Source organism: Lissotriton helveticus, chromosome 3_1 (genome assembly GCF_964261635.1).
Source record: "Lissotriton helveticus chromosome 3_1, aLisHel1.1, whole genome shotgun sequence".
NCBI classification, from domain to species: Eukaryota; Metazoa; Chordata; class Amphibia; order Caudata; family Salamandridae; genus Lissotriton; species Lissotriton helveticus.
Window position 1 is genome coordinate 1,973,113,737 of NC_136061.1, and position 19,377 is coordinate 1,973,133,113.

Below are 19,377 nucleotides of genomic sequence, written 5' to 3' on the forward strand. Positions count from 1 at the left end.
TTTCGACCACTTAGGCAGTTCCTGGGGATGCTACGCATATTCTCCATGGGGCTTTGCAACACAGCCCAATGAAGAACATTCCAAGTGCACATGACGGTTTGGCCGGCACTAGAGGGCTGGTCAAAGCGTCATGAGGATGTAGGGAGGGAGTGCATCCCACTCCTGCTCCCTCTGTGGTGAGAAAGCTCCAGCCCACCCCGCCTGACCTAGCTGAAGTCGCAGAGAAAAATAAAATGATAATAACTTCTTGTTATTAAGGAGCCGCTCCTGATACGTAGACCGAAGCACACAGTCACACAAATACGTACAGGAAGCTGCTTAAACAAATTGTATGCGGTCACACACATACATAAACACATACAGGAAGAAGTTGCTTAAACAAAGGTTACTTGTGGAAAATGTAGATTTTCATCAGCTTTGATGGACGGAAAATCTGGATTTTATTAAAGACACGTAGGCTAATATTATTGCAATCTTCTTTTATTGCGCCACCCACAGCAGCTCCTTTAAAGAACAAATAACATTAACAAAGTTCTGAGAACTAAACAAAGGGTCGAGAACATAACCAAAACATAAGTCCATATTAACCCCTTCACTGCGGCGGTTATTCCGCCGCAGTGCTAAGGGGGCGGGGCGGCCGCGCAGCGGGCGCATGCTGGTGACGGAACCGCTCCGTCACCAGCCGCGGTTGCGCTGTGCTCATGACGGAGCGATTCCGTCACGGCCCCGCCCGCTCAATGGAACGCTCAGCGCAGGCGCAGAATCCGCGCCGCGCAGGCGTGCCGAGCGGGCCATGACGGAACCGCTCCGTCATCAGCACAGCGCGACCGCAGCTGATGACGGAGTGGTTCCGTCACCAGCAGGGGAGAGGTTAACAAAAGCTCGAAAACTCCAGACGAAAAGTTAACCACTCTTTACGGGACACCATCTTCTCATTGCATTGTTGTCCATGACCTAAGAAAAAATAAACAACAATTACCAAACTAGGGTTGGCTTAAGGGAGGGATACTATTAGCCAGTGTGTCTTTCATAAAATCCAGATTTTCTGTCCATCATGGCTGATGAAAATCTACATTTTATGATAAGACAGGAGGCTAAGATTATTGCAAGTTCAAAGCCTCTTTAACAACCAAGAGGCTGCATTAACCACTGGTTTAAAATACAAATGTCCAAAATACTGAATAATTTGACCAAGCAGCACATCTCAGAATATCATGCAAAGCACCCCCAAGCATAAATGCTTTTGAGGCAGAAGCACCTCTCACAGAATGTGCACCAAACCTGCTCCCATCAACACCAGCCTTCCTCATCACCTCCTTTACCCATCTAGCTAGAGTCGGGCTTGACATAGCCCTGTGAGGTTTTCTATAAGAGATTAAAGACTGCTTATCAGTAGAAGAACGAATGCCAGAGATTCTCTTCTCATGCTCCTTCAAACAACGCACAACACATAAACACCCATGCTCATCAAAATAAGGGAAAAAATTGTTCCTGAATTTGTTTTTGTTTTTCTGCGCAGATAGAAACAAACTTCCTCTGGATTAAAAATCCTAGCACTACCATCCAGAGCTTTCACATCTGAAACCCTTCTAAAAGAAAGCCGACACAACAACGTCAAAAATTTCACACATAAAATCCTCAAATCCATCCCTCGGATGTTTCCCAAATTCTCTATATCCCAAACAGAAGAATATCTGTCCACAGGAGGCTTAGAAACTCTCACACTCCTCATTAACCTTTTCACCAGAACATTCTGACCCACAGACACTCCATTAACCAGATCATGACCTGCAGCAATGGCTGATCTATGTAGATTGATAAGTTCTATAAGCCAGACCAGCTCCAAACAAAGTTTTTAAATAATTGACCAATTCGACTACACCCACTGAAACGGGATCAAAATCCCTCTCCACACACCAGCGTAACCATTTCTCCCACGTCAATCTATGCATCTTTCTTGCTCATGGAGCCCAGGATTCTCTTATAAGGTTAGAAGCCTCCTCCAAAAGTCTGGCACTTCCAAACTCTCCTGAAATTCTGCATGCCATCAGTCTCAACTGATCTGACAACATCAACTTGTGAGGTTCCCCCAACGGGCTCAATAAAATGTTTCGAAACATAGGTAGTAAAATTGGAAAATCTATTGACATTTCGAAGAGGATTGGGTACCAGATTTGAGACTTACACAGGGGGGTTATCAAAACTACTGTTTCCCTCCACTTGCCAACTAATAGGGTTACTCGTGGGGGGGTGGCCGAGGCGTCAAGATGGCGGTCGCACTCTAAGAGTGCTCCTGGACCCCTTTGTCATCCGCTTCGCATCCTGTGCTCTCTGGCAGTCTTACCTGCCTGCCTGGAGTCCTGGAGCACGGGGCTGCTCGGGAGGCTGTCTGTTTTCCGTGTTGGCCCTCTGAAGCGTCCCGCTGGACTTGGACTTCCTTTACCACTTTGGGCGACAAAATGGCGGCCCGTATCGCGTCCTGGTGGTGGACATAGTGATCCAGCAGTGATCCCCTGTTTGTGCGCTGTATTGCTGTGGCAGACCACCCTGAGCTGCTCTGTGGGGATAGAGACTCTAGTGAGTCGGAGGGTTGGTGCGGGCAGAGGAGCTCCTGGATTCCCCACTCCCCATTGGGGGTGGGGCGGCCGCTGGTGCCCGTGCCTGGCGCCGGCTCTGGGGCCCGTTTCAGGACTGGCGGAAGGGGGGCCGCGGTCCGGCTAGAGCCTTGGGCGTCGGCCACCATATCGGGTGGTGGAGCGGGAATGAGGGCGGGGGAGCGGCTGCTGTCTCGTAAAGCCATTGGTGCGGTGCTTCCTTTCTCGGCTGCCATACCAGGTAGCGGTGGGGGAGGGGGTGAGTGCGAACCCTCCTGGAGCTTTCTCTTCTCACCCCTGAGGTGGCCGGCCCTGATGCGCTGGGGGTGGCAGCTGCCGTGTCGGGTGGCGGAGTGCCGGTGTGAGCGGGCCTTAATTCATGTGTCCTGGCCCTGAGGAATGTAGCCGCCCCGCCTGTATCTTGGCCCCGGGAGCTGCGATTGTCCTGTTTGATTCCTGGTCCTGAGAGCTGCTCAGGCCCTGGGAACTGTGTTAAGGGGCCCACCGACCGCACTGCTGGCCTGTCCCCTGCGCCTGGTGGCTGGCGCTGGGCATCGGGCTGCCCCTGGCATCTCCTGGGCCTCATCTCTGCGACAGTGGCAGGCCAGCCTTTCCCACACAAGACTCCACCGGTGAGTGAGCAGGGGATCGGCTGCCTGGTCAGGCGGGGGGCTGAGGGGTCACAGTTGGGCCTTCCCGTGGGTGCCACCCCGGTTCCCCTCGCCCCGGGGTGCTGTGGTGGCCTATGACATTGCGCCTGGCCATTGCCTGTGGGAGCATTGGGGAGCATTACTGGCGCCATACCACCAACTCGTCCCCTGCACCTGGTGGCTAACCCTGAACATTGGGTTGCCTCCCCTGGGCCCCATTTCCACGACTGAGGCGGTACAACCCATTCCCTCCAGACTACATCAGTGAGTGAGCGGGGGACCGGCTGCCTGGTCGGGCGGCGGGCTAGGCAGTCGGAGTTGGGCCTTCCCGAGGGTGCCCCTCTGCTCCCGCTCGCCTGAGGTGCCGATGTGGCCTGAGGCACCGTGCTTGGTCTGTGCCTGGAGGAGCTTTGGGGAGCTTTATTAACGCCCTACACCCACTAAGCCTGCTCCACTCTAGCCCTCTCCGCCCTGTGGGGATTATCAGCGGGGCAGGGTGCTGTACCTGGACTTGACCGCTCCTGGCCGGTTGGAACCGTGAGGCTTGCCCCAGTCATTCCCAACCTACAACCCTGTGTCCATCCTCCCCCTCTCCCAGCCAGTAAGTTTAGGCGGTGTGGGGCGGTCTGGCACGTCACTGGTCTCCTACGCGTCTGTAGGTGAACACCCTGTCACGGAGTCGACTCTCCTGACGCTCGGCTTCACGACTGGTTGTTGGCTGAACTGGCAACTCATCCAACTCCTGCCCGTGCGGATCCTGTTCGGAGGCAGAACATGGGGAAAGATAGGGCCCCCAAATCCGCGACATGCCCCCACGCAGATCAAAATTGACCGCTTCACCACCCAAGGGCCCGAGCCGCCTGGGCAGGCGGGTGATGCTCCCCCCAACCCGGGCACGGACCATGCAACTATCCTGCAGGCCATCAGTTCATCGCAGGCTTCGGTGGAGGGGAAGATAGGGGGGAGATCAAGGTGGATGCGTCTCTTCTCAGGCAGGACCTCCGCAACTCCACGGCCCGGATCACAGAAGCGGAGTCCCGCATCTCGACAGCGGAGGACGATATTCGGTAACTTAAAGACCAAGTAGCTGGCCTGAGCTCCCGTGCCAGTGAACTTCACCAGCGCGCCAAAGACACCGAAAATCGTGCTCGCTGCAACAACCTCCGACTGGTGGGCTTCCTGTAAGGGGTTGAGAAGAATCAGGCAGCCGCCTTTGTGGAGACTTGGTTTCTCTCTTGGATGCTGAAGGACTCCCTGTCTGCTTGGTTCGTGGTGGAGATGGCCCACCGATCCTTGGCCCCGAGGCCACCGGCCGGGGTCCCCCCGTCCCTTCATCCTGAAGAGCCTCAATTTCAAGGATCGCGACGCAATCTTGCGTGAAGCACGTTTCCGGGGCCCGTTGAAATTTCAGAATCACAACATTATGATTTCCCCCGACTACACCAAGGAAGTGCAAGACCAACGTCGATCCTACACCGAGGTCAAGAAGAAGCTGAGATCTCTGGGACTCCAATATCAATTGCAATTCCCGGCACGCCTACCGGTTATCTTCCAGAACACCACCCATTTCTTCGACTCCCTCAGGCGGCCTGGACTTGGTTGACTGAAGAGCGGCCCCTCCGGCAGCGGTACGTCCCGCCCCCGGTCTGCCGGGCTCCCTCCCTGAGCGGCCCTGGTCACCGGGGCACCAGTGTCGGCGGCACACACACTCCAACAGGAGACGCCTGTCCCCGGTGGCGTCCCACAGATCCTCCAGCCTAACGGCTCATGGTCCTGGGAGTTCATCTGGCTCCTCAGCCTCCCCTCTGTGTCTCAGAATCCAGGCTTCTGGTGGCCCGGTGGCGAGCCCTCCATCACTGGGCCGTCGGGGCCTCCCGGAAACGGACACTGACCTTTCTCGCTGCCCGAACTTGTGAGGTACTGCTGACCGGCTGCTGGGGCGGATGGCGCCCGTGGGATGTGCCCTGACTTTGGGATGATCTGGGGTTCTGGCAGACTGTTTGCTCCGAGTCGTTGTCTTCCTGCTGAGACATTGTATATCCGCCCATATGGAGGGGTCCTTCCACGATTCTCAACCTGAGCATTTTAGTTTGGTTACCGGTTCTGGGAGGTCGACAGATGCTTCTGTTCTTGAAGTATAGGGTGGGGGGAGGGGTGGGGGAGGGTGTTGGGAATGTTTGTTCCCGCAGTTTCTTATTGTTAATTGTTGTTTTGTTGCACCATCACCCACATGACACTCAGTTCCACTTCTATAGGGGTCCATTATCTATGGTGCTTCCCGCCAGCACGCTTTTGCACCAGCTCCTGGCCAAGCGTTTGCCGTTGGCTCTCCAGGGCCCGACGGGACTCTGTGACGATCTCCAACCCCCAAGACTGACACACTATTTCCGAAGGCTGTCCTTCATATCTTATCATGGAATGTAATGGCCTACTAGACCTCCATAAACGAACGGCCATCCTGCGTTACGCACAGCGCCTCAACATAGGGGCACTTCTGCTTCAGGAGACGCATTTGATGGGGAACCACTGCTCCTCCCTGGCGCGGTACGGCTGTGATAGGGTTTGGCAGTCGGCTTCGCTCGAGGATCCCGTGGTGTGGCCTTAATACTGAAACGCACCCTACCCTTAGTACTCACACAAGTTATTCACGACCCACAGGGCACGTTTGTGATCGTCTGCGGCACCCTAGGGGGCACTCCCCTTAATCTTGTGTCCATGTACTCACCCCCCTCGATGCTCGCCACAACTCTAAAACAATCCACCACTCTGCTGTCTACACTCCCCTTGGGGCCCACTGTTATTGGGGGAGACTTTAACGCGGTCTCTGCTTCTTGACACAACAGGTCCTCCATCTCCTTCCAGGCTGGCGAAACACTTAAATAGCTGGGCTGAATCCCTCGGCCTTTGCGATGCATGGCGAATCTGGCACCCACACACTAAGCAGTTCACGCACACCTCCGCCGCACACCAGACACAAGCGCGCATTGATGCCATTTTCATTCCCTCTACGGAATGCACCACGGTCCAAGACGTCCGAATACTACCTAGAGGTATCTCTGACCACTCCCCGCTGCTCCTTATTATAGGGGCTCCTCCCCCTTGCTCACGTCCTATTATTTTGGCCACCATGAGTCTGGAAGGGTATGCTCAGACATGAGTCCCTTGCTCATTGCACCATCAGGATTCAAGCAAGCCGGGCCGAAGACGGCTGTAATGCCAGAAACCGGTCCCCGGAAGCTTGTTTCCTTTCCAGTGAAGAATTGGCTTGGTAGTTTGGTCTGCCCTGTTCCCATGATGCACTGGGCCAGGGACAGACTAATTTGCATATAGCCAGGTTCTGAACTGGGATGGTGCAGTGAGCTAAAAAACGGTGATGGATCAAGCCCTGATCTGTTGACTGGGTAGGAGTGTTCTGATTAACTCAGATACTCTGTCCATCACCACCCCCTTTTTGAAATCACGTCCTATATGGCAGCTGAATGCTTGGTTCCTTCAAGACAAATAATTCAAGAAGGTGGTGGGATCAGGGCTGCAGCAATACTTCGCCACCATCGACAACTTCAGTTGACCTTGAATAGTGTTTATCAAAAACCCTAAGAACTGAGTCTCTTAAATTGGAATTAGGCAAGATTTCTCTCTCTTTACTACAAACCCAAGTTTCTCTAATAGATTTATTGCCAAACATTGTGTGACACTCTACTCTCTGTTTCTCCTGATCTATAATTAAATAAATATTCAGACAAATACCTCTCTCCCTCAAGAAGGCCAGTATTTTGGTGAAACACCATGGGGGATGAGGATAACCCAAAGGGGAGACAGACAAACTTCCATAACTTTCCTCCCCATCTGAACCTTAGAAGTCTCTGATGTTCTTACCAAAATAGTCAAGTAAGCATCTTTCAAGTCTAGACATATCATCCAGTCTCCTGACTGTAACACCTCTCTCAGCATTTGCATTCCTTCCATCTTGAAGTGATGGTATTCCACCCAATCGTTTAATTGTCCCAAATTTATGACTGGTCTCATACCTTTTCCTTTCTTTTCCACAAGAAAAATATTGCTCACAAAACCCTCACAATTAGCCAATTCCTCCACAATAGCACATTTCTTCACTAATTCTTTCACTTCTACATACACTAGATCTGATCTCTTTGAATCGAATCTTATCATATCCGGACAATGGTGTACCAAACTATGAAAAGCACCGCCAACAGAATACTTAAATCACCATCATATATGGTTTGTAAAGTCTAGGAACAAAATTATTTCAAAAATGAAGGACGCTGTATTCGTGAATGCCAGAAAAATTCAAGATTCTTTTAATGATCCATATAAAGTGCCAGCCAACGCGTTTCGTTCCGTCAAGCGGAACTTCTTCAGGGCTGTAAATCAAAAGATAAAACATACAAAAAACCCTAGTGAATTCCTTCAAAGTAACATAAATGTACACATAAAATGTTATAGAAAAACATTCAGAAACAGCGTCAGTATCTTTGTGAGCAACTAAATTTAAGTTTTTAAATTTGCAATCATGATTCCGCACCAAACATTTTCATATCCAGATAAGTTTTAACAGTTTCTAATATCATGAATATTCATTTATTTAACCATAAGATCCCAAGGTGCTCTCCCCAAAAGATTGGGGAGAGCACCTTGGGATCTTATGGTTAAATAAATGAATATTCGTGATATTAGAAACTGTTAAAACTTATCTGGATATGAAAATGTTTGGTGCGGAATCATGATTGCAGATAAGTTTTAACAGTTTCTAATATCATGAATATTCATTTATTTAACCATAAGATCCCAAGGTGCTCTCCCCAAAAGATTGGGGAGAGCACCTTGGGATCTTATGGTTAAATAAATGAATATTCATGATATTAGAAACTGTTAAAACTTATCTGGATATGAAAATGTTTGGTGCGGAATCATGATTGCAAATTTAAAAACTTAAATTTAGTTGCTCACAAAGATACTGATGCTGTTTCTGATGATTGAAAATCAAATGTATAAATCCCTGTGGATCTGCTTTTTAAGTATTAATAGCTGACCCAACGAATGGGTCATTCACTCTCATTTCGATTTTCCTTCATCTATTTTGGATTACTTGAGAGGGTATAATGATATTGTCAATGTATATAATTGTGCAGCACACTTACCCAAAGGAAGTGATAGATTAACACACTCATACATGCTGCATTTTTTATCTTATTTTGAACGGAATGTTTTTAACTTGGGTATCGTTTGTATATATAATGTTCAATGTTTAATGTCTAATGTTTTTCTATAACATTTTATGTGTACATTTATGTTACTTTGAAGGAATTCACTAGGGTTTTTTGTATGTTTTATCTTTTGATTTACAGCCCTGAAGAAGTTCCGCTTGACGGAACGAAACGCGTTGGCTGGCACTTTATATGGATCATTAAAAGAATCTTGAATTTTTCTGGCATTCACGAATACAGCGTCCTTCATTTTTGAAATAATTTTGTTCCTAGACTTTACAAACCATATATGATGGTGATTTAAGTATTCTGTTGGCGGTGCTTTTCATAGTTTGGTACAACATTGACTTTGCCCAAGGATTTGGGATATACTCTCAGGGCGGGGAGTATTTGAAATCTGCACGCTATTGTAAAAACTCAGTATATATAAATAATGGTGATATTTGAGTTGGTGCTTTGAAAGTGCAAAAGTGGTCCACTGCCCACAGTGTTGTGTAAAAAATATCCGGACAATGGGGCTGAACCGGTTCCTCTAAGAAATCTATGTGAAACCTCATGACTGTCTGAAGAACCCACGGGTCCCCTATTATCGCACATCAATTTTGATAAAATTGAGCAAGTCTGGCGCCCAACTTAACATGGTTAACAAAAGGGCCTTGACTTACCTGATCCTCTAGACCATCTATTTCCTCTCAGGTTGGCTCTGTGTCTTTGAGGATAAAGGTTTCTGGTTTGATAACCACTTTGAGTCTGATACTGGTATGGCCTGAACCCTCTTGAAAAGTCGACCCTTTTAATCCCTTTTCCACGGCCGGGGAAACAACCTCTATTTTGCAAGCCCCCACCAGAAACACGGCGATCAAAGACCTTTTTTATCTCTCTCTGCGACTTCTGTAATGAGCTGAAAGCCCCACCATATTTAGACATTTCATTTATAAATACCTCTCCAAACAACATTCCAATGGCCTCCAAGCCACCTTCGTTATTAGCGAGTTTAGCTAATTTGGGGTATATTTTGAGAAGGATACTCTTCCTTCTCTCAACTGAAAAAAAGGGTTGTATTTGCATTGCCCAGCAAACAAGCTGCTCTTTGTATCCATTCTCTCAACTCCTCCACATCCAAATCTTTTTTCCCCACATAGGCCTCTTCAGCCATATCAAAGGTTTACGTGAGTGGGCCAAGAGCCTATTTCGGCACATTCTTAATCCTTTATCTAATCCCTTCCTTGGATCTCTACCACCTTTTCCAACGACCGCTATTATTTTAGAGTTAAGATCCAGTGTCATTACAATTTCTTTGGGCCAGATGAGGACATGGACATTCCGAACATAGTCTCATTCTCACATCTTTAGGGATTTGCTTCCTTAACCACAACTCCACATGTTCTGCCACATGCGGATCTGGGCTCTATACTGGCAAAAGAGGATGTTTCAGCATCATTCGGTCAAACATAGACTCCCCAAGTGGGTCCATCACACCACCAAGGCCATCCGCCTTGTCAAATAATTTGTTGTCCAGAGACTTATCCTTTTCCACAATTTCCACTTCAGAATCAAATTCAGAAGAGCAACTCAGCTCTAGCTGAGGATTCATCACAAAGGATAGTAGTATGCCTTCTACTACTTTTAATCCTTGATTCTGAAGTCATCGGACCTCTACCATGGTCCCCGACACTACCATGTTTCATACGATTAAACAATCCACCATCAGCATAAGGCAGCCTTTGCACTCTGGCTCTTAAAACCATCACCATCTACATTTTTCTGTTTCCTACTTACTTTTCCTCCCTTTTTCAACACTAGTCCGGGTCCCTCACCTGCTGACCAAAAACGCTCCTCTTGGGAGGAATTACCTTTATTTGGAAATAAGTCTTCACATTTGTTTTCCATCTTTTTAACAAGATCAGTGGCAAACTAACTTAGCATATTGCCAATCTTTTCTTCTAGGCTCATGTCACCTTGTCTTCTGACATTATCTTCTGACTTTGTAACAGAAAATATACTTTCTTTACTTAGCCACTTAAAATACAACCTCTATTAAAGTAGCTCTCTTTAAAACTCCTCTTTCTAATTGTGTGCCACTACAACATTCCTTTAAATTGTCACCAAAATATAAGCACAAGAAAAACTCATAAATTACTTTTCACAAAACCCCAGTAAAACACAGAAAACCTGTCAAAATTACCTCCAATTCTATTAAATCTTAATTCCCAAGGTATGTGGCTTTAAAACATGCCACAAATGTAGCGTGTGTTTCCTATCAGTTTACCGATCAGGAAACTGACAGGATCGCTCGTGCATGTTTCAAGCTCTACGTGTGAGCGTGAACATCATGCTGGAGCAGAGCTGAGTGTCCATCCCGGGGCATGGTTCCCCGACAAGACGTCCAGCATTGTGACGTCTTTACTTGCCACGCGCGCTAAGCAACGGTGAGTCCCCTTTGATTTTAAAAATATACGCTACAAATTAAAACTAATACTATTACCACTGGGCGCTCCACACACAAACACACTCCCCGCACTAGACAAATTGCCAAACCGCTGGGTGCTTGTGAATCCAACGCACACCCCACACAAAACAATTGGCCAAACCAAGCCAGTTCTGGCTTAGATAAAAATCTTATCAGAGACGCTACGTGCTTCGGGAGGACTCGGGCCTCAAGACACGCCACACACATAAATAGTGCCAAATCTTTACAAAATAAAACAACAAGCCTTCTAAGACATTACATTTTAAAACTCTCCAACACCAAACTAAATAAATGGGCTATAGCATGGAAACATTGCTATTAATGATTTACATAAATCCCACTCATACAAACTTGAATCATCACAAGAAACAAATTCTAATTACATTAACCCGTTGGCTGCTTTCGCGATTTCGCGGCAGTGCGGCCATTTTAAAAAACAGGCACGGCCGCGTCGGCCATTGGCCGACGGCAGCACCAGGGAGGTAGCGCTGCCGTCGGTCAATGGCCGACGGCAGCATGGAAGGGGTTTATAATGCGAAACAGTCATTCAGCAGCAAGAGCAATGGCAGACAAGACTGATCTGTTTGGGCAGCAGCAAAGAAGAAGGCAGATGGCTGGTGGTTCTCGCCATTTGTTGAATTCTTAGAACTTTGTTAATGTTCTTTGTTCTTTAAAGGAGCTGCTGTGGGTGGCGCGATAAAAGAAGATTGAAATAATCTTAGCCTCCAGTCTTGTCATAAAATCGACTGTGACTTGAGCTTTTGTGCTCTGTATCACCAGAGCCCACCATTCCCAACCCCAGCAAATAACACACCAGAGCCAGGTCCACGAGCTTTTACCCAATCAGGAGTCCGGATAGGAATGGAGATAATCTTCATCATCTGACATGCACTACCTGAAGCTAGTGCAGCATGTCAGGTACGTACAGTGAGTCTGAGTCTGGATTGTGCAACTATTACCTAACACGTGGAGCAAACGGGCAGTGGTGCCCCCTCCTACGGTAAATGAATGATCGAGGATATTGTTTTTATTTTTCTGTAACATGCTATAACATTTCAAGCAGTTAGTTGCAGAGCAAGGTGGTGTGTCAGCGCCCCCTATGGATAAATCCAAAACCACATCGGGCTCATTACTGGGGCACCAACATACATGTCTGTGGCCGAGCAAGGAATCAGATGTTATGAGCCATGTCAAGTCTATAAATGGCTGCATCATAACACATTTTCCCCCAACAACCTCCCTCCTTTCTGACATGCCTCCCAGGCCAACCTCCATTTAGGCTTGACTTTTACCCGGGTCAGATTTTTAGCAAAAAGAGGTACAGTGGCTCTAAGTGAGAAAGTATCACTTGGTTATCCTGAAAAACCCATCACGATTGCATCTCTGGAGGACTGAAAGTCATGAACACTTTTTTAAGAATGTACCAATTTTTTTAAGGAAATAAGCAACTGAGCCACCGGTGGGCCAGGTGCACGCTATTAATGTAAGTAGAAAACCTTGGCGATACACAGGCCTCAGGGTACCAGAATGTATCCATTTTTTTGAGGAAATAAGCAACTGAACCACTGGTGGCCAGATGTGCGCTATTAGTGTAAGTAGAAAACCTTGGCGATACACAGGCCTCGGGATACCATTGCTGGCAGTCCCACCAAAAAACCTACCATCCTATTGCATTTTTGCATATAAAAGTGTCTGAGGTATTTATTGTTTGTGCACACCACTAACGCAATTTCTACAGCACTTTCAATTCATATGATGTTTGCATTGAACATTTCTTTACATTTGAAATTAATAGTAAATATGAAAAATGTTTTACATACCCCTTAGATCGTGCCTGATGCTAACTTGTGGGGCAGGGGCACACAAAAATGACGTGCCCTCTGAGCACCAGTGATGCTCTCTCTCAAGTGTGGATTGAAAGCAACCAAGTGCTGATATATCAGCACACTTACACTTCATCTGACATAATTACCAATATTCATAAAACTGGCCTAGTAGCTTCAGGTCTGTAGTGATCCAGAATCACGGTCAGCAGTCTAGTGCTTTGTAAGCCAGCACACTGAACACCCACCCACCACTGATGTCACTGGTCAGGTGACACAGCTTAAATAAAAGAGGTGGAGCGCACGTTCTCTTGGCCAGTTGTACCAAGCATCTGCCTGTGTCAGCGTCAGTCCTTTTAGCAATGAGGGCCCAGGGCCCCCAACATTACATTGGCGACGAGGCGGACGTTAGCCACGCGTGCCGCAGCTGAAAATCCCCGGAAAGAAGAAGGGAAGTGCCCATGTGCAGGGCACCCCTCTGGGGAAGCGCCGCCGGCCGCCGAGAGGCCTGCAGGGCGTAAGCCGAGCCCTGGGCCTGCCTGCAGACACAAAGGTGACCGGGAGCCTACCCCACACCTTTGAGCCCAGCCTGCAAGGCCCCTGCGTGGGGTGATGAAGAGCGGACCGACCGGAGCCCACCCGCGTCGGCCGCGAAAGCGCCCCTGCCTGGGGTGAAGAGAGAGAGCCGTGCAGAGCCCACCTGCATCGGCCGCCACCGCTCGGTGAAACCTCCGCGGAGCCCACCCGCGTGGAGGAGGAAGGCCCGACGGCCAGAGGTGAGCCCGAACGCTGAAGCGACCCTCTCATGAGTTGAACATTTGCGGAGCCCACCCGCATGACCAGCGCGCCTCGCCGGGCGTAATTTGCAGCCACCTTAATCTTCAAATAAAGCAAGGCTCGCGGAGCCCACCCGCGGCCTGCCTACGGCGACGTGGCATCGGCCGCGGCTGGCCCCATACATGAGCAGAGCCAGCGGAGCCCACCCGCGGCCTGCCGTCAGCGCATCCTGTCCCCGCTGTCACCCAGCACCGACTCCTGCCCCCACCGCAGCGCAGGAGCTGAGAAGTGGCTGCGGGCGGGAGAAGCGAGGTAGAACAGCGCCTGACCCGCAGCAGGTACGAGCAGCGCCCCCTCCCCCGCCACGTGTGTGAAGTGTGGCAGCGGGGGACTGAACTTGTGCCAGGAAGCGCCCGCAGCGAGAGGATAGCTGCCGGGCGCCGAGTAATCAAAGCGGAGCCCACCCGCTAGAACACTGCCACAAGTTTAAAATAGCCGGCGGGTGCCACCCCGCACGGCTACAGCGCCGCGGGAGTAAAATAAACTGCCGCCTGCACCGCCTCTCGGTGCCCTGAGTCGAGCACTACACACCCGCTAATGGATTGCTGAAGCGGAGCTCACCCGCTCAGCACAGAGCACCCCCTGCCCCGCACGACCATACACCGCCCAGCACACCGCCCACGCGAGGACTGCAGAAGGCTGCCTGCGGGCGTGGAAGGCGTAGAGGAGTGAAGCGCCTGTAAGCGGCCAGCGCCGCCGAAATGAACCATGACTGGGGGGGCCTAAGGGCACTGGCTGCCAGAGCGCTCCACACCTTATCACATGCCAGAGAAGTGCATCACCCCGTGTGTCGGTGCCATGCTGCCTCCACCACTCTGAAATAAACAGAAGAGGACTTACCAGAAGGAGGTGGTGTCCTGTCCCTGGGGTCCGGTGATCGCAGTAGATCCACCTTCCTATACAGCCCGGGGAAAGCCAACTCAGGAAAAGGAAACAACACGGGAAGAAGGCAGCTGCAAGGCAAGCTACCGCTGAATCCAAAGCTAAGCGCAACACTGCCATCTAGTAGTCAGGTGCTGGAACTGCAGCCAGGTGAAAGGTAATAGAAACAAGCCCGCGACAAGGCAAAGACTCAGAGGAAGCACAGGGCTGGAGTGACAGCTGCAGGTAGCTGAAGGACAGTGCAACAATGCGCCAGCATGGTGTCAGGCCACCACGCAATTTCCAAGGATCAAGAGACACTGCATCGCAATGCACCAGCGGCGCCGAGACACCACACACACACAGACGCAGCAAGTAAGTACAGAGCAGCGCAAGCGGCGGCGCACGAACGCGCCAGAAACGCAGGAACACCCCAGGAAGCACAAGAAGTGTTCAGGAGTCAACGCAGGAACACGCTAAAACACTCAGGAACGCGCCAGGAGACTGCGCAGGAAAGCACCAGAAGAACTCCACACCCGTATGACAGCGCAGCACTGCGCCAGGAGCGCCAGAAGTCAGGAGCGCCCAGTGACGCTGCCCAGCGACACGCCAACGCCACACAACAGCACTGTGCAGGAACGCGCAAGGAGTGAAGGAACTACACACCTCAGGACCAAACAGCATTGCGCAGGACCGCGCAAGGAGTGAAGGAACTCCACGCCACCACGACTGAGTGACGCAGGGATCGCGTCCTCAGAGACCTGTCAGTAGGTCACAGCGAAGATGACTTGCCAAAAGTCACCGCCAGATGCGGACCAGGCAGTTGGTCGCCCGGAAAGAAAAGGAGAAGATGACCAGGCAGTTGGTCACCCGGAAAGAAAAGGAGAAGATGACCAGGCAGTTGGTCACCCGGAAAAGAAAGGAGGAGGCCCGGAAAGAAAAGGAGAAGATGACCAGTCAGTTGGTCGCCCGGAAAGAAAAGGAGAAGATGACCAGTCAGTTGGTCGCCCGGAAAAGAAAGGAGAAGCTGACAGTCAGAAGATCACGACTGCGAAGACATGCCAGAAGATCAAAGGCATAGTAACTGAATAGATCAAGAAGAGGTCCATGGACGGGACCCAGAAGAGGTCTGATGACACCGACCCGAAGTGAAGAAGGAGCGACAGGAAGAAAGGTGCGATGCCTGGTTTGGTCATCGGAAGAAGAGAAAGTGTGTCCTAGGGGTAGGACGCAACCAGGGAGATTCGTGTGGAGTGCACGCCACACGGAGATGGCCTGGGTGGTTGAAGAAAAGAAAAGGGACCGACCACGTCGTGAAAGGAATGGAGGAGAAGAAGGGTAGTGAGTGCCACAGTGCCACTAGAAGACCACAAGAAGTAAAGAGGTGTGACCAGTCAACTCACACACCCATCAGAAGAAGATGGTGACATGCACCAGAACACCGGAGTGCAACAGAAAACAAGGCCTGGCATGAACACCGGCGGCACAAGTCAAAGATATTCACCTACAAGCCATCCATCCATGTGGCAATCGTAGAAGAGAACAAGTTTGGACTGTTGACAACAATTCTACCTTTGGGGTTGAGCGGACGATTGAATGGCGAGAGTGCTCACACATCCGGCTGAGGAACTGACCACTCCACATCAACCCGTGGCAGCCCAAGAAGCAAAGGCCTCAAGGGACTCTGGTGGCAGCAAGTCCCGCAAGAGAGACGGATCCACGACGGTGCGTCTGCAAGACCCACTGAGAGGGAAGCTTCGTGTGCAAGAAAAGAGTCAACAGCGTAACCTTCAGGTGGAACTAGGACACAACGGTGAAGATCGTGGAGCGCCCCGCTCACGGCCCGAAGGCTATGGTGGAGCAACATGACCGACAACACCAGTCCAGTGGAAGCCTGGCAAAGAGGTCCTCCCGGACATCTTGTGAGAGAGGAATACCGGCGAAGAGGGGCATCCTAGTGAGTGGGATGTATGCACCTACTCCTTTCATCTGCCCAGAAATACTTTGAAGCCTGCCCAGAGACATCACCAAGGACCAGGACTGAAGAGGAGAACTGAGAAGACAAACAATACTCAGATCACGTCATCCTTCTATCTAACTACCAACTGTCACCAGTGGTGCCAAGCAAAGGCAAGACCGAGAACAACGTCCAGGCGGCGCAGACAGAAGATAGGACCCGCCGAAAAATGGCAAATCAGGCCACAGTGACTCATGAATCCTGGATGCAGCAACTACACCATCTGCGACCTGCAATCCACCAAAGAGACTCACTCCAAATTACAGAGTCCAGCGTTACATTTGTATGTACATTTTCTATCCCACAGGTTAAACGTTATCGTGGGGTTTGCGAATTGTACTTTTTCTCCCACAGGTTGGACTTTCATTTATTTTCATTTTCCCTGAAGTTTGGGAGGGATGTAGTGATCCAGAATCACGGTCAGCAGTATAGTGCTTTGTAAGCCAGCACACTGAACACCCACCCACCACTGATGTCACTGGTCAGGTGACACAGCTTAAATAAAAGAGGTGGAGCACACGTGCTCTTGGCCAGTTGTACCAAGTATCTGACTGTGTCAGCGTCAGTCCTTTTAGCAATGAGGGCCCAGGGCCCCCAACATTACAAGGTCAATTGTACAAAATTGTAGACTTGTGTGTGTATCACAGGTTTACACTTGACCAAAAGGTTGTGTGATTCTGGACGCATTCCATACTTCCATATTCATTTAAATGTGAATGAATTTATGTGCCTGCAGGTGCATACTACAATTTAATTGTTTGAAAACAGTTTGGCAGACTCCTGTGCAGCACTGTTCTAATTGCATGCCTCGATTCGCCATTGGACTGCTCCTCTCATCAGCCACTGTTAAGTGCATAATACGCGCCCTAAGTTTAAAATGGTATGTTGCAAATATTACTGTGTCCTACTAGCCCTTGTAGGCTAGTAGGACACCCCGGTTGGCTGAGGTTCTGCCCCAAGATCTACAGGAACAGGTTTGAATTCCAGCAAGGCCTACTTTGACTGTTCTCCTTAAAAGGGCCATAAGGTTTATTTTGTCCTGTAACCATAACTCCTGTCATTCAAGTGCTTGCAGGGGTCTGTTTGTTGAGTCGTTCAAATGAATAGCCATGCAGTTATACATTTCAACTACATGTATTCGGAGAGCTTTTTGTCCTAACATCCACTAAATTTTCAGAATCTGTGGCACTAAGGAACCTGTATCTGTTTTTGAACACAGTTTCAGTTGATTGATCGCAGTTTGATACAAACTACAGGCGACATAAAAAGCAAGGGTCAACCCACCATTTTGTCAGTGTCAAACCAAACCATAACACCTCCTGGGGTTGCATTGCACAGTGTTATTAGTGGGGAGGGGAGGGCAGCTGGCATGTGCGCCCACTTTGTGCGCCCCCCTCCCTGAGCACTTTGGTATTACTGAAGGGTCCGCAGTCGCTTGTGCGGCCCCTTCTGTAATACAGATAGCGCTGGTGCTGGTGCACATGTAGTGCCAGCGCTATCATTGGAGTTCCCATCTGCAACGTGAAAGATGGAGGGGCTTTGAAGCAGCTGCTTTGTATTTCACTAGAACGCAGCGCAGGTTTGTGGCTGCCCTGGAGGCAGCACATTCATAGGAATGCGTGCACCTTCCCTGTTTGCGCCACGGCGCACCTATTTAAAGGTGTGCCATGGCGCAAACACAAAGTTTGGTGTTCTAGCTGTGTACTATTAGTTTTATTCTTTTTTAGGTTCATATTTTTTACCATGATTTTTTTATATTGCCTTTTATACTGTGACGTATCTTAATTGCATTTCATTGCATTTTATTTGATCTTGTATTTACTTTTATGGCTGTTTTATCAGCCGAATAAAGAATTGAATCGAATCGAAATTTGGTGTTCTCAGAATGGCTTTCTTGATCTGGGTGCTGCTCTGTGTAGACCAGAGAGTGACACAGGGTTCTTGAATTGCAGGATTTTCGATCACTCAATTGAAGGCTTCAAACACTGGGAGTTCATGACTGTACACTGCTGGGGAGAAAAAGCTGAAGGCGAATGGACGCTGGAAATACACGATATACCATCCGTAATACGGAATCCAGAAACACAAGGTAACATGTTTTTTGTATTTGGCATATTTAGACATTGGACAAGGGCTCAGTAGTTGTACAGCGGATAATAACTAACCTCCAATATGTGTTCAACACTCCTCTGCTCAGTTCTCCTGTGCTCATCTCTACCAAGTTCCCTTTATGAAAAGCAAGTTGTGATGGTAAACTAACCTGTCACATAAATAAATGTTTAGCAAAGTTTGCCTCGCCCAAAAATTGAGTTGTAGTTGCTTAAAAAAAAATGTTGTCCAGATGTTTTAATGGTGAAGGGTTCATTTGAATTTCTGATCAGGCTTCAAAATTATGTTAACATCTGTACGCTTTAATCTTCTGATGCTCCCAGTTCTATATTAAATTAGAACTGACAGTTTTGGATTTTGTCTGAGAATGGCTGCAGAGTTTGTATTAGGAATCCTCTAATCTACAAGCATGCGCTTGTAGAGGAGTTTCGTGTTGGCAGAAATGCCAGAAATATGATCGAGGTAAATGGCTCTGGTGCAGTTTCCTGGTGCGGTGTGCCGATTGCGTGAGCATAGCTGCTTCCATATTGAGTGAATAGCTATGCCTCAGAGTTTGTCATGTAGGATCATTCTTGTAGCCTGTGTGCTGCTTGTCCATTTTAGCAGCAAGGAGAATGCAGGACTATATTTGAGCTCTGTTGGTCAGGGTGTGTCCTATTACTATGTCAAGAGCAATGCTGGTTTGCAGTCAGGTGCACTGACCTCTAACTGCACATATTTGTTAATCCATTTTTATTAAATACAAATAATTTTGTTGTATTACTCCTTTGATTGCAATATGGACACAAAAA

General features: G+C 49.1%; 1 protein-coding gene across 1 annotated transcript in view; it reads left to right on the forward strand.

Moving 5' to 3' along the window:
* The window catches only part of PCSK6 (proprotein convertase subtilisin/kexin type 6), a 1,486,774-nt gene that overhangs the window by 1,177,471 nt on the left and 289,926 nt on the right, over nt 1-19,377 (forward strand). Inside the window, exon 13 of the mRNA XM_078683097.1 lies at nt 18,430-18,566. Coding sequence (XP_078539223.1) covers nt 18,430-18,566 — 137 coding nt within the window. The remainder of the gene's footprint in view (nt 1-18,429; nt 18,567-19,377) is intronic.